This window comes from Phyllostomus hastatus, unplaced genomic scaffold (genome assembly GCF_019186645.2).
Source record: "Phyllostomus hastatus isolate PE091 unplaced genomic scaffold, TTU_PhHast_1.1 phas_scaffold_28, whole genome shotgun sequence".
NCBI lineage: Eukaryota > Metazoa > Chordata > Mammalia > Chiroptera > Phyllostomidae > Phyllostomus > Phyllostomus hastatus.
In genome coordinates this window covers 8,172,874-8,188,581 of record NW_025334022.1, presented here as the reverse complement: position 1 = coordinate 8,188,581, position 15,708 = coordinate 8,172,874, and the positions used below count along the sequence as shown (strand labels likewise).

The 15,708-nt window shown below is 47.0% G+C and overlaps 1 protein-coding gene across 9 annotated transcripts in view; it reads left to right on the top strand.

Moving 5' to 3' along the window:
- The window catches only part of FRMPD3 (FERM and PDZ domain containing 3), a 160,847-nt gene extending 155,857 nt beyond the window's left edge, over positions 1-4,990 (top strand). For all 9 annotated transcript variants that reach the window (XM_045817685.1, XM_045817684.1, XM_045817683.1 and 6 more), the window contains one exon: positions 1,073-4,990. In XM_045817685.1, coding sequence (XP_045673641.1) covers positions 1,073-4,119 — 3,047 coding nt within the window. In that variant the 3' untranslated portion in view covers positions 4,120-4,990. The remainder of the gene's footprint in view (positions 1-1,072) is intronic.
- The last annotated feature ends 10,718 nt before the right edge of the window (positions 4,991-15,708 follow it).

Genomic DNA, 15,708 nt, shown 5'->3' with positions numbered 1-15,708 from the left:
TCTCTGAGTCTCACTTTTGTCATCTTAAATGGGTTTGATAACAATAGTCATGTCTCATAGAGTTGTTCTGAGGTTTAAATGCAAATGAGGTTTAAATGAGGTTTGCCATTCAGGCAAAACACTTAAGCACTGACTAGCACATAGGAAGGACTCAATAAGTGGTAGCTATTATTATTAATTATTATTTGATGGGGAAACCATACAACATGCATGCTATTCTCTGTTCTACATACACATATATCCATCTTGTAGACAAACACACGTCAGACATGTACCCATAGTCATACATACATACCTCCATAAACATACACCTTAAAAAGAAGTAGTCAGTGATATAGCAATAGAAAAGGAATAGGGAGGAGTAAGGCATATGAAGAAGCACATGAGGTGGGAGAAAGTGTTGACAGAGAGGGTGAAGAAGTTGGAGTCAGTAGGAGACTGTCTGATCAGAGAGAGTACCAACTCCTGCCTTTTCTGTATTTAGGACATCCTTGCTGTCAGGCAGCCCCTATGTGTTTGGCCCCTACAGCTGGCATTTCTCTTTGCTCAGAGTCTGGAGCTCTAAGCACTAGCTGCTCCCAGGCTAGAGGCCTATGTGGTAGCCAGAGGGAAGAAAAGCTCAGCTAAATGGCCTGGCCTCAGCTACAAGGACTGTAGGAAGGCCTAGCCAGATGAGGAGGGCCAGATAGAGAGAGACATCTCTTTGCCAGCCCTTTCTTTTCAGGACAATTAACAAAAATGTCAAAAAAATATTTCCTACTTGTGGAATCTAAAAATAGTGATGATTAGCATGTTGTTTTGCATGTTAATTTGCCATGAAACTGCCCAGATCTTCTCTGTGCCTCTTTTGTTCTCTTCTGGATTCTAGTCTCTCATAAGCTCTCCCCAGCTTGCTTCTTGACCCCTCCCCTCAGTCCTTCCACCCCCAGCCCTGCAGTTCCCTCAGGTCTGACTAATTTTCCCCAGCTTGCAATATTGCTGGCTAATCTTGACCCCCATAAACTCTCTACATATGATTGGGAAAGGACTTGATCTCAGTTAAGTGCAGCAGGCCCTGTCCCTGTTCCTCCAGGTCTGATTGTGCTGGCCACAATCACCCCTGAATCATCGCTGGACTCAGGCCATGAAACCAACTCTTCAGAGCTCACAGACATGTCAGAGATGATGTCTGCCATGAAGCATCAGAACACCACCTACTTCCTGGCGCAGCACCTCAACAAAGACAGTCTCCTGACCCGCAAAGACCTGCCTTTCCGGATCCAGAGCTGTGCAGCCCAGGCTGTTCTCACAGCCCCTTACTCTCTTGGGCGCCCGGATCCCAACCCATCCCTCCAACCAGCTGTCACAGGCCAGAGTCCTGGCCCCACTGGCGCTCGGAGGAAGCTGCCCCAGTCAGAGGCCCAGTCACAGCAAGAGCGAACATACACCCTGGCAGTGCACCCAGCACTGTCCCCACAGCTTAGTGAGCAGAAGAATCTGAGCCTGCTGTCCCCAGTTCCTGAGGACAAAGGGACTGGGCACACTAGGACAGGCCTAGAGATGTCTCTAAGGGCGGCCATGCCATCCTTCAGTGAAGAGCAGGTCTCTGAGCTAAGGGAGAACCTGCCAAAGGAGGTCAGGTTGAGCCCCAAGCTTATCCTGGACCCAAACAGCAGTGTGACCCCAGCGATCATCTCAGCTGCCCTACAGCAGGTGGTTCACAGTAAGAGTCTACCTGCCCCTGGTGGGGCTTTGGGCAATCCCTCCAGCAGTGGGGAAAGAAGGCTGGAGGCCAGCATGGGGAGGCCTGAGGCTAGTGTGGGAAGGCCGGAGGTCAGCATGATGAGCAGCAGTGCCAATAAGAATCTTAAATTCAAAATGAGTCCTACTGCTCCAGAGATGCCACGGAATTCCCAGCAGCAGCTGAGCCCACAGATCTCTTCCAGCCCCAGAACACCGACAGGCAGCCAGGCTGACAGCCTGCATCTTTCCCCACAAGAGGACAGGCTGCCTATTCAAAGTTTTCCTCCCAAAAGCTATCTTTCAAGAGCAAATCGAGAGTCAGTGAGCAAGCAAGCTACAGCCCTGGGTGAAGTGACAGGCAAGGGTGGGCCAGACAGTGCTAAACCTTTGCTGCACAAGCAGGGCACTGGCTCCAGCCAAGGGGAGAAGGGGCAGCTGGAGAGCACACCCCAAAGCAGCAAGCTTGAAGAGCCCAGCCTAGTTTCCCGAGCTGGCTACCCCATGGCTCTGCAGAGCCCCAGCTGCCAGTCACGAAGCCACAGCCCCACCTTCCAGCCACAAAGCCACAGCCACATCAGCCAGTCTCGAGACCAGAGCCCCAGCTGCCACCCTCAAGGTCAGAGCCCACTGAGGCCCCAAGTCACCAGCCGTCAGGTGAGCACCATGCCCTCTAGGAAGGTTGAAACAACCCTGGATGGAGCCCAAATGACCTCTGAAGGCCCCACAAAGCCCAAATCATCTCGAGGTCCTTTTCGGCTACGCAATTTATTTTCTGCCACCTTCCCAACCCGCCAGAAGAAGGAGACTGATGAGCGGCAGGCCCAGCTGCAAAAGGTAAAACAGTATGAAATGGAGTTCCTTGAGGAACTTCTAAAGCCACCAGGCCAGGGGGAGCTGCCGGGCACTGAGTATCTGCAACCCCCAGCACCAGGCCGCTGCAGCTGCCAGCTGCGCAGCAGCCCCTTGCAGCAGGGGCCTGGCATGTCCCGTGAACAAAGACGCAGTTGTGATTGCAAGCGCATGTGCCGGGGGGGTTGGCCACAGGCGCCCCAGACACCATTGCCTGGCCTCCAAGGGAGGGAGAAGGACAAGGTCTTGCCTACCCAGAGGCAGCCAGAAGTGGGCCCAGACTTGAGCCTCAGCAGTCCCACCAATGTCCAGCGCATCCGTTCCACCAGCCTGGAATCCCGAGAGTGCCGATCAGATCCTGAAAGCGGTGTTTCGTGCCTGACCACATGTGCCTCGGGAGGCGAGTGTCTGGGAGCTCCCAACTACAGAAAACTGATGCACCACTACAGTATCAGTGAGCTGGACCAGGGTGACAGGGCCTCACTGACCTTGGATGTCTATCCACACCCACCCCTGGGCATGCTACCCAGGGAGGCCAAGGAGGTAGAGGCAGGCCTCCCCCTTGGCTTAGGTCTGAAAAGCAAGCGTCTGGAGTCACCAACCCTGGGAGACCCTTCATATGTCCAAGTTGCCCCTGAGACCAAAGGCCCCAGACAGATGGCTATGTTCTCACTGCCAGAAGAGGTATACCGGAAGCCCAACGAGTTGGACGAGGACAGTGAAAGCAGCAAGTGCTGCTCTATCCGTTACTGCTTCTACTACCGCAAATGTGACATGGCAGATGATGCCAGCGATGGCAAGGATGAGCTCTCCTACTCCATCCCCATGAAGATCCTACCTGGCATGAAGCTGGATGAGAAGGCAGTACCTGTAGTGAGCAGGACCCTCCAGGTGCTAGATGCCACCACTTGCAGCAGCAGCAACCCTGAGGCCTCCCACACCCAGGAGATTGACCTTCGGGTGTCCACCTTCGAGGGGAGCCTGGCCAAGATCAATGCCCTGCGGGCCCATGCATATGGCCTACCTGACGGTTTCCTGGCTGCCCGGCTGGACACAAATGAGCTGCTGACAGTGCTGCGGCAGTGTGTGTCCAGCCCCGAGGCCCGCGCCCCCAAGCCCTATGTCTCCCAGATATCTGAGTACAAACTCGAGCTGGCTCTGAAGTTCAAAGAGCTCCGGGCTTCCTGCCGCCGAGTGGCCAACGTGGACAAAAGCCCAACTCACATGCTGGCAGCTATCACAGGCAGCTTCCAGGTGCTGAGCAGCCTCATTGAGACCTTTGTGCGGCTGGTGTTCATCGTGCGCTCTGAGGCACAGCGCCAAGAGCTGTTAGCCAAGGTAGAAGAGGTAGTGAGGAACTACACCTTTCTGCTGCGTGCTGCTGAGGAGTCCACTGCCCGGAATCTTAAGCAGCAGCAGCAGCAGCAACAACAGCTGCAGCAGGCAGCAACAGCTATAGGGGTGGCCACAGGGCACCCACCAGGATCCCCAACTTCAGCGACTGTTATGAGCACATTCACCCACTCCTTAAAAACCCTTATTAAGTAGGGCATATACCCAGGCCTCCCCCCTACCCTAGTCTTAGCACCAGGTTTGAGCTTTGTGGTCCTTGCATTCTGTGGTGAGTGTATGTGTCTGCTGGGCCTGTAAGGGGCTAAGAGCTCTCAGTCTCCAGGGAGCAAAAACCTCTCTGCATCGAGGCTATCCCTGAAGTCTTCTGCCTGCTGCTGCCCTGGGTATTCTTACTCCTTCCCTGGCCTCTTGGTGTCACTGTGAAGGCCAAGGCCCCTCATCACTATGTCCTCTGCAGAGCTGTATTTTATCTCTTCTCTAGGGCTGAGAGCTGACATCAGGCTCACTTCTTGCTCCATTTTTGGCATGAGGAAGCCAGGGCCTGAAGCAGGCCAGCCAGATGGCCTTGAGCTTGTTCTGATATCTATTCCCCTCCAGGGAGCAGTGGCAATAGCAGCAGGTCACTGTGCCAAGTGGAGAGGAAAGGGTACTATGTCTAGATATGCCCATCTACCCTGGGCTCACACTCACTTGGCAGAAGCCACCCCAGAGGGCTCATGCCCTGGTGGTAGTCCTGCAGAAAACAGCCACACAGGGCTGTTTGCAGCCAGCCCAACAGCTGGCAGACTTGGGAGCCCTTGCCCCCTAGGCCTAGTAGCTCCACACCAGCCATCCTCAAAGTGTCCTGTCCCTCACTAATGGGCAGGGCAGCTCAGTCCACTAGGGAGCAAGCATCTGGGATCATCCCACTCATTCTAGTTAAGGTACCTGGTTAAAATGTCTGCCCTAGGGAGACCCAGCACAGGCCTCAGAGACTGCCTGGCTCAGCATAGTGCAGGGGCTGTGGCTGCAGGCATGCGGCTCCTCTCTTAATATCTGTACCAGACCGACTGTCCTTAGGAGTCCACTTAGCTACAGATTGGGGATGGGGGTGGGGGGAGGGGGCAAAGGGTTTGGGGATGGGGGTATTGATGACTATATCTTAAACTGCTGGAAGCTAGTGTGATATGTTAATCCTGAGTATATGCTTTTGGCTGTGTATTGACCCTGTGGATTTGTCTCTCTAAGAAAAGAAGCTGAGCGCCTTACCAAGTGCAGTCCTGCACCTCTCCCTCTCTCTCTCTCTCTCTCTCTCTCCTCCCCTCCCCTCCCCTCCCCTCCCCTCCCCTCCCCTCCCCTCCCCTCCCCTCCCCTCCTCTCTCTCTCTCTCTCTCTCTCTCTCTCTCTCTCTCTCTCTCTCTCTCTCTCTCTCTCTCTCTCTCTCCCCCGCCCCCCCGGAGTCATCTGGAAGGGAATTCACACTGTTTAGCATCTTCCTTGACACACATCTACTGCTGCCGTCACCGCCCCCCTACGACCTTCCTGGGAGTGAAGACACGGAGTCCCTACCAATTGCCCCATTGTAGGGAACAAAGAAAGCCAATGTTCTGTATAGATTGCTTCTCATTCACCTCTCCATACCTCCCCATTTCCCACATGCTCATACCCTGTGTCTGCCTCTCATCATCATTACATGAGATACCCATGTGAAATTTCCCATTCTTACATGAGTTTTATAAAAATGTACCCTGTGCTTAATCCCTACCCATCCTTGGTATCCCCTAGTGCAATAAAGCCCCCTGAGTGGTGATTCCTCCCAACAAGGATTACAGGACCTTCTTCTATAGAAGCCAGCCTCCCCCTTCCTTGTCTCTCCTCCCACAGGACCAAGTTATTTAATGGGCCAGAGATGCAACCAGTGGGGAACCATTTCCCTCTTGACCATTGCAAGTGTGAGTGCTGATGTGGTCTTCCTCTGCTCCCAACTTCTTAATCCTGCACCTTCGCCACTCAGGCCCTGCTTGTATCATTCTACCACCATCCTTCACCTCTCCCTCCGCCTCATGGAGAGGATACATTTTCTAATGTCTGTATATAGTATATATACTACATAAAATATAAATTATATATACTAATTTATGTCTTGTTTTTCAAACAAGAATGATTAAATCTATTCATCTTACTATCCCAATAAGCCTTGGTGGTGCCTCTTTGTGGGTGTTCTTGTATACTTGAATTGTTGGTTGGCAGCAGCACTCTGAGCGTTTGCCCTGCGTCTCTCTCCTCCCATCTACCTGGGATCCTGTGGGTGATGGCAGCTAAGGATGCTGTTCCTTCCACTTCCCCTCTGCTCCTCTTAGAAGCCTCTTGTTGGTCACAGGAGTTGTATACTGTCTACTTCTTTCTCTTTCCCCTGGCTCTCCTGGCCACCATGGCTGTGACCTCAGAGCTGAAGAGGGTAGGGGTGGAGTGGAGGCAGAAATATGCTCTGTGCCTAGTTCACTGGATGGCCTGGGAGACAGGGGACAGGGTTTTAGGCCAGGTCTCAGGATGGAATTAGGAAATGGGGCCTCTCCCTTTGAATGGTGCCCCGTCACCTCAGAGTATAGCCCAACTGCCTTATGGTTTAGGTTAGCAAATCCCTTGCAACAGCTGCTGGAAATTTATTGGGTGGATAAGAGAGAAGCAACAGGACCCTAGGCAGGGCTGACCTCTCCATCTTTTCAGCAAGTAACCTAATGGTGAGAAATGATTTTGCTTCTCAGTTGTTTTATTTCTTTCTGGTAATATCAGGTCCTTACTAGCCTATGAGGTGCATTTGTGCCAACTAAAAAAGGTTTCTCCCTGCTGAATGCTGCTACTCCAAATGATGCATTAGGAAAAAGAAAACCACCTTCTGGGTGATGTTAGCTCTGCAGGCACATGGCTTGGTCATTTCAGCTCCACCTAGCCCTGCTAACCTCATTAGCCTGGTGCACATAATACACAACCGTGTATAGTGGCCCTGATTAGTCATTCCCTCCCAAAGATTGAGCACAGAATTTTTTCATGTCTGCAAAAGTTGTGGCTAAAGCAGTTAAGGAAGCAAAACACAGAGGAGTGAGAGACAGTGTAGTCAGGCTAGGCTGCTTTGTGTGTTCCCCAACACCAAACCGGAGCTCCACTGTGCATGCAGGAGGCCACCAGGGGTGACAGGCTTAGCCTTGGTGGCAGAGCTCTTCTGGGAACTACCTGTCAGGGATCCTGTCTGGCTCAAGTGAAAGGCAATGCCAGTATACAGTGAGGCCTGCTGCTGCTCTTCAAAATCACCTGACTGGACAGTCCAGACACTTGGGCCCCCTTTGGCCCTGTAATACACTGGTAGCTCACTACAGTCAGAAAGCATGTGTATTTGGTTCTATACCTGGGTACATACCCATACAGAACCTGGCACATAGTAGGTCTTCAATAAGTATTTGTTGAATGAATGAGTGTTGACTTGAGATGATGGTCATGAGAGAACCCTCCCAGGCCTTTGTACCTTCTCTGAGCCCTTTCTTCTCTGGGAATGGTTAATCCAGAGCAGTGCAGTTGGACAAGTCTAGGCAGGCTGCTACCTCCTATCAAAGAATAAGGAGTTGGGTCCATCATTCAACATCCTGCTGACTCAGCTGTATTTTACCAATAACTTTCACAAAACTTCAGAAACTCTCCTGAGGTAACTGACCAGGGATCTCCTTTTCTGTGGACCCAGAGTAATTATCTTCAATAGCCAGGAACACTGGGAGAGGCCATTTTTCTACCAGCATCTTCCACACGCCCTCTTTGGTCTGAGCCAGAGACTGAAGTGGATGCTCCCTGGCCATCCCATACCAGACACCAGCCCCCAGAGCCTGATGCATGCCTTTCTGATTTCAACCAATAAAGGGTGATGGGCCCATGCTATTGGAATGGGCCTGGGATGCCTGTGGTGCTGACACAGTCACATTTTTTCAAGTTGTTGTCAAGGTACTGTGAATAATAGGCAGTTTCATCAGCAATGAATTGAAAGGACCTGCCTCAGCCAGAACATTTCCTGCTAAAGGGGCATGAAGCGGGGGCGGGAAGGGGGATCAGCTGCCAGTATGGGGAAGGGGCATGAAGTCATGTCTTAGGCTTTAATTCCTCCAAGCAGCCACTAGGATGGGATTAATAACTGCATCCCATTCCCCATCCTGTAGGCTGGAAGCCAGACTGTGTGTGAGAAGAAGGAGGTCCTCCATGGAGTGCAAAGAAATGATCTCTGAGGGTTCAGTCCTGGGCCCTGGCAAAATGTCCTGGACTCCAGGTGGGTCTCTTGGTTCCAATGCCTTATCCTCCTGGAAGCCACTGTTAAGTGAAAATTATGGAAGCCCACCTCTACACAGGAACAAAACCACTTATTTAACTTCAGTGTATCTAGCTACTCCTTCCCATCCATGCCCACATACCCTCATTTCCAGTCCTTGGGTGCTTTCCACATTCCCAGCATCATGGGGATGTGCTCCAGTGCCCACACTGACATTTCCAGTGGCAAGTTGTGGACATACCACTTAGGAATGAGCTCAGTTTTAGCTTCCCTGCCTTCTTATCATGGTGTCTGTTTCCCTCTCGGTGGTGATTCCTCATTCTTATTTTCATGGCTTTGGCTAAAAGGAATATGCATTTGTACTGTGTTGGGAGCCTTCCACAACACAAAAAAGTTTATCCCTACCCTGAAATAAGCAAAACCAACTGTGTGTGAGCACTTACCATATGTCAGGCACTGTGTTAAGAACTTTACATTCCTTGGCCAAGTAGCTCAGTTGGTTAGAGTGTCATCCCAATACACCAAGGTTCAATCTCCGGTCAAGGCACATACAAGAATCAACTAATGAATGCATAAATAAGTGGAACAACAAATCAATGTTTCCCTCTCTCTCTCTCTCTCTCTCTCTCTCTCTCTCTCTCTCTCTAATAAATAAATAAAAATTAAAAAAAAAAGAATTTTACAGGCATGATCTCATTTTATCTTCCTAACAGTCCTTTGAGAGATATACTGTGATCATATCTACTTCTCAGAGGAGAAAACTAAAACCTAGAGAGGTTAAGTCCCTAGCCTGAGGTCACACAGCTGGTAAGTTTTCAAACCCATCCCAGACTTTGAACTGCTACTGCACAGTATTCAGTCCAGCACCAACTTTGAAGCACTTCCTCCTGGAAACATGCATGGATGCAGCCACACTTATGATAAGATGACCTGTAATTGTTGCTTCAGGTCCAGGCAACAGGTGGGTTGTAACAGGTCATTGATAATGTTGGGGTGTGAGGCACGGGATACTGCAAGCCCACCTGAATGCCACCCCACACACACACACACCTCTCCACTGGACTTCCCTAGTGCCACACACATCTCGGACCCAGGGGTGAAGCACTATATGTGCATGGAGTTTGTGAGTACGGTGTTTATATCCATAAAGCCACCATCAAAAGTATGCCCCTCCATACCACTCTCCTCAAACTGGGGTCTAAGTCTCCCAGGGAGCATGGTAGTGTACCAGCAGACACAAAAAGCCATGGTTATGATGTGGCCCATACTCCTGATGTACTTTCATTTTTCTCAAAGATTTGTAAGGGCACTATTATGAAGATGATACATTAAATATTTATATGTAAAAATATAAAGAGGAATGCAGAAATTGCCTTCCATATAAAGCATACATATCACTTTAAAAACACTTGAGACTCCTAACTGATACATCTGGCTACATTCCCATACCCACCTGTTCAGCATCCAGGTTCACTATCTTCAGACGTGCTTTGGTAGAAATGTGGGACAACCCAAGGTCTATCATATGAGCTCTTAGGAAATGACTTTAAGCTCCAAAGTATTAGTCAGCATCCCTATGACAGCTGTAGAGTTCAATCTACTGTACCTAGTGATTGCATCCTACTTGCATCCCATTCCCATCCTAGCGGTTTGCCAAATTATGGCTGTATGCTCAAGGCAGCAGGAGAAATGATTTTCAAAGACCTTTAGGGAAGAGAGTTCAGCTCCCAGGATTATGGCAGAATGGCTTAAAAAGCAAAATTGGCTTTGGTTTCCAATCTCTGGTTACCTTTCCGACCTCTTTCTCACCAGGACATCCTGGATCCTTATATATTCCTCTGCCTTCTCAATGCCCTATATGGTGACAACCCTCTCAGCCTGCCCTTCCTTCAAAATAACCTCTTTTCCTTTTCCTTGCCTCAAGCAAAAAAAAAAAAAAAACAAAACTGACTGATAATATGGGTGTATGTTAGTTTTTCAGTCATCTGATTAACAAATAAAGCAATTTGTGTTGTGACAAAGGGTTTCCTGAAAAGTTAGATGTAGTCTTATCCAATACATAATTCAAGGAATCTGATCTTTTAATTGGTGTACATGCAGTGTGACCTTGGTAACATGGCTGTTGAAAATCCCTTTTTTCAATTATGGTATTAGGCCAATGGGGAGTGCCCAAGCCATTGAGGTAATATGCCTTCTTTGCCTTTTTCTAGGACCCTAATTACTCCATCCCACAGCCTTCCCTCTTTTCCTCATATAAATTTTAGGATAAATTTTTAACATGGGCAAACTGTTTGCAGTTTCTTGGAAGTAACAATTCCTGCTTCTTAGTAGGAATTATAGATCACACAAGATATATGACAATGACAGGACTCTTGGCCACCAAGGGCAGGAATTGGTAGGAAAGCGAGAACCAGGAGCTTTTTAATTGGGCACAACAGCAATGTACAATGACCCTAGGAATATGAAAAAAAAAATGTAAAGAACCAAATAGAAAACAGATTTTCCCCCTGCTGAACAATGGAGAGACTGCAATTTCACTTGCAGTTTCTGCACCCCTGAGCCCATGCTAGCTTGGCTCTGTAACAAAGCTGCAAGCATAAGCCCTACACAAGGGTTTTTGTTCTACTTGCAGCTCTTCCAAGAACTAGCTGTAGCTGTATGACCTGGAGCATTCATTTCCCCTCTCTGAGAATCAGTTTCTTGCTACATAAAATGATTGGGTTGAACTAGAGGGCCTATTAGCTTTTTTTAAAGGCACATTTTCTTTACATTCTTTAAGGATTTTTTAAACATAGGCAAGTAGTTTTATCATCACCCAAATACTACTCAGTCAGTAATTAAACTGGGAGAACTCACCAGCTCATGAAAGTTAAACACCAGAACAAACCAAAAAGTCCACCTGGCCCAGCAGTTTTCATCTAATTCCCTTCTGTAGGGGTGGGGGGAGGTGAGGCTGAAATCTGCCATCTCTTAAATTCCTAGATGATTCTAGCCCCCTGGGACACTGACCTTGTACAGTAGTCTACATTCACAGGAAACCAACTCATGGGAGCCCTAGAAAAATGAAATATATCCAAAGAGTTCAGCTACTTCTTGCTTATTAAGGTAAAAGAAGCAAACTTTTTCTTTCTTAGATAAATCTTCTGAAACAGGACTTGTCATAAAATACAGTTATGTTAATAAAATCATGACTTACATATGTGTCCTTTGCTCTTTCAAAGGAAAGCTGAATCCTTTTCAAAAGCCATTGACTCACCTCCTAATTCATCTTCAGTGTCAATCCAGATTTCAAGTCAAATCCTTAAGCATGTAAAATGCATCTACTCCAAGGCTGGGTCTGTGCTAGAGGGTGGAGGAGGCAGATAACTGGTCTCTACCCTCAAAAGAGCTTACATGCTTGCTGAAGACAGAGAACATGATTTTGGCAATCAAGGGCCCAATGGAAGGGACAACTGAGCTGGTGAGCTGGATGTGGGCTGCAGTACATCAGGCAGTCTCTACAAATGTGATGCATTTTGTGGTGGCCTTTGAAATGCCTCTGATATGCTTACAAAAGTGAGACACCCACAATCACTTTGGCATTGAACTCCTGTTGGCTGAAAAAGTGAAGGTTGGGCTATGAACAATGAGGACAGGTCACACAAGCTTGGAGAGGGAAAACTCAGACATAGGCAGGAGACTGAAAAGAGAAAATGTCTTAAAAAATGTTAATATCCAGAAGGAGCAGGAAAAGTTGTCTGAAGATGACAAAGAGGTACAGCCAGTTAAAGGTGATGCTAGAAGAAGCCCACTGCACTGGGATTGAAGTGACAGGCCCAGCAAAGGGAGATTTTGCTGCAACTATTGTACTTTCTAGAGCTGCATGGAGTGGGAAGAGAGAAGGAAGACTTCTTTCTCTTCTGTTCTGGTAGTCATTTACAAGTCTGTAAAGCTTTTTGAGGAAAAGGGCCATGTTTTATTCACTCTTATAATCTGAAGGCTGAGCACTGTGCCCATAGTTGCTGCCCTAGAAATGCCTATAGGAAAAATGAGTGATTAAACAAATGGATGAATTTAGACTATCCTATGAGGTAGGGGGGTGAGGGTAACCCTTCCAACGTTGAGGGTGTTTTAAAAATTCTCCCAGTGGCCCTGAGCTCTGTAGGTAATTGGAAATATGAAATATGGGCAAGAGGGCATTCTTCATCTTTTTCTAGAACAAGACAATTTGTACTTTTCCCACTCCCTTTCTCTCCAGCTGAGGAATCAAATTTCCCCTCATCAAGACTCTAGCCCTTGCCCTCAGCACCCTGAAAATGGCATTCAAAGCTCTCCATAATCAGATTTTGTGTGGGTCAGGATCAACCAGAAAAACAGACCCTGTAGGAGATGTACGTTAAGGGACTTATTGTGAGGAATTGGCTTACACCATTTTGGGGGCTGGATAGGCAAGTCTGAAATCCACGGGAAAAGGCATCAGGAAGGGCAGGCTGGAATTATCTGGCAACAGCTGAAATTGCAGTTCATAAGTGAAATTCCTTTTTCCTCAGGGAAATTTCAGCTTCTAAGCCCTTCCAACTGATTGAATCAGACCCACCCAAATTATCTAGGAAAATCTCCTCTACATAAAGACAGCTATTATAAATGTTAATCCCATCTGCAAAATACTTTCATGGCCAATGCCTAGATTAGTGTTTGATTTAATAGCCTGGACAGCCTAGTCAAGTTGACACATAAAATAGACCATCATTAGCTGGGATTTCTTAGTGGATTGAGCATCCGTCTGCAAACTGAAAGGTTAGCAGTTGATTCCTGGCCAGGGCACCTGCCTGGGTTTTGGGCCAGGTTCCCAGTTGGGGCCTTGTGAGAGGCAACCAGGCAATGTCTATTTTGAGCTCTCAACATCTCCTCAACATACCTTTCCTTGAGGACCTCACCTCCTCTTGGGGTTTTTGTTAAAATTCTTTAAACTTTCTATCCCCAGGTTGTAGTCCTTAAGTCTTACAAGGCCTATTCCCTGCAGGACTCTTCCAAATCCTCAACTTGATTGCATTTCTCACACCCCATCCCCATACTTAACCTTATTTCTCTAAGTATCTGTCTTGCCTGGTAGGGGCAAAAAATTGTGTACTATTCATCCCTGGTGTGCCCACTCTCCAGAGGCCCTACCATATAGAAGGATTTCAGCACATTTCTTTTGAATTACATCAAACTTACAGAACACACTCCACCATTTACATATAACTCATCCACACTCCTTTCAAACATTCCCCTCTTAGGGTCCTTATGCCTGCTCCATGCACATTGTCTGTTTTCTAATGGTCTAATTTGTCCATGGTCATCCAACCTTAAAGGTCTGGCAACAGTTTTTGTCTAAATTACTCAAGACTACCTAACTGTAGATATTGCCTAAGGCCCACCTACCCTTAAAAAGTAAGCCCCTCCCCCACTGGTTACCTATCTAGAGAGAGAAAAAAAAAGAACAAGGATAACAGGATTATTTACACATACATCTGGGAGTTTGTGGATCAGATTTCCCAGTGTTTGCCCTAAAGGGATGCTTAGCTTTAATCTAATGAGTTGATTATTAGATAATCTAATAGCTCATTCCTTTTTCTTCCTCAGGTCTTTGCTTAAATGTTACCTTCCCAGATAGGCCTTCTCTAACTACCCTACTTAAAATTATACTGCTTCCCTCCATCACCATCCTAGCACATTATCCCACTTCCTCGCCTGATTTTTCTCCACAGCACTTATCATCATTTGAGATTATATATTTTATTTATTTATATATTTGTTGTTTGAGAGTTCGAACTCCATGAGAAAAGGGGTTTTTTGATTGTTTACTGCTGTATCCTCTATGCACAGAACAGGGCCTGGCACATTAAAAGTACCCAATAAATATATATTAAACAAACTAATTCCTTAGGGACAAACACTTTATAGTTCCCTCAATGTCTAACACACTGCCTTGGATGTAATAAAGCATTCAGTAAATATTTGATAAATGAATATTCTGTCTTGCACTTTACTTCCTTCTCCAAGTAATTCTATACACCTGGGACTACATTAAATTTTTGAACTTGTGAAAGTATGACGAAGAGAGTTTCTCCATGGACACCACTGAAAATGGTAGTACGAGGAAGATAGGCTGCTGCTTTGAGTATTTTCTGCCTTTGCCACTTGGACAAACCCTTTCCCATCTCTGGGTTCCAGTTTTACCACATGTAAAATGAAGCTAGTAGACTAGATGAATTCTGAAGTTCCTTCTATTTGGGGGGATGACAAAATATGTTTATTTACATTTGATATCTTGATACATCAATACATGTAAAAATATATAATCTAAAGTCACGGAAATAATAGTCAGGTTGGTATTACCTTCTATTCTCTTTGGCACAGCCTTCCCAATGGTCCCCTTCCCAGCTGCTCCCTTCAAAATTCTGGAGTGTACAGGATGGGTCACTTCTTGACAGCTTCTGCCTGAGTTGCCAAATCTGCCTCTTTCTGAGCAGCCAAGAATGTGGTGCTCAGAACTAAAATTGTATAAAATTAAGTTGCATGATTTTTTATTCTAAAATGCTAGAAATGTACTTTTTTCTTACTTCTAACCCACAGTTGGAATATACCTAATGAAAATATGGTATAAGAATAAAAGCTCTCTTTGGTCCAATTAGCAAATATCATGAAAATAATACAGCATGGTGTAAACGGCCACAGTAGCAATTTGCAGATGATGATGTTGGGGTTAAGGGAGAAAGGTAGGACCAAAAACCAGGTTCTTTGAATCATTCAGGGCTCTTTATCTAAAAGTCCAATAAATACACTATATTTTCTCTTTTCCAAGTGTTAGGTAAATCAGACCATTATTGCCCAGATATTTTGGAAAACTATACTCCGTCCACACGTTAGAAACAAGAAACAGCTTTCTTGTGCAGTGTCTGTATTATTCAGGCAGTGTACCCTGTTACTTTCCTCTGGAGACTTGTGTTCCAGGCAAAGGCGACACTGCCGCAATTGCAAAGGGCAAACAAACCCATTGAATGTGCCGGTGCTAGGGGTATCTCTCTGTGACGGAAATGTGCTTTAATCCTGCCCCATCCATATACAGAAATAAAAATCGTTCATGTTCAGGAACATGCAAACTTGTTCAGAAATCTCCCTTTCATTCTGACGAACTCTAGCTGCCATCCTGATGAATAGATTTTCTCAAAAAACAAAAACAAAAACTGTAAACCCGAGCCAGACTGACTTTCTGGTGCTGAAGGGGGGGGGTGGAGACCGTGGCTCATTTCCCGCTTGCAGAAAGACCTATACTTACACGTCACTAGCATTCTTCCACCCAATTCTAGCACAGAACGTTAGGGCGCTTTTTAGCAATCTTTCCGCTAATGCCAAGCTAAAGTAGGCGGAGCTATTTCTTAGCCCCTCCCCTTTCATGGCTTCCAGCTAATATCCGAAGTGTATTGGTTGTAGGTGGAGCTACAGCGAGGACCTGCCCCTCTCTGCCTCTCAGCTAA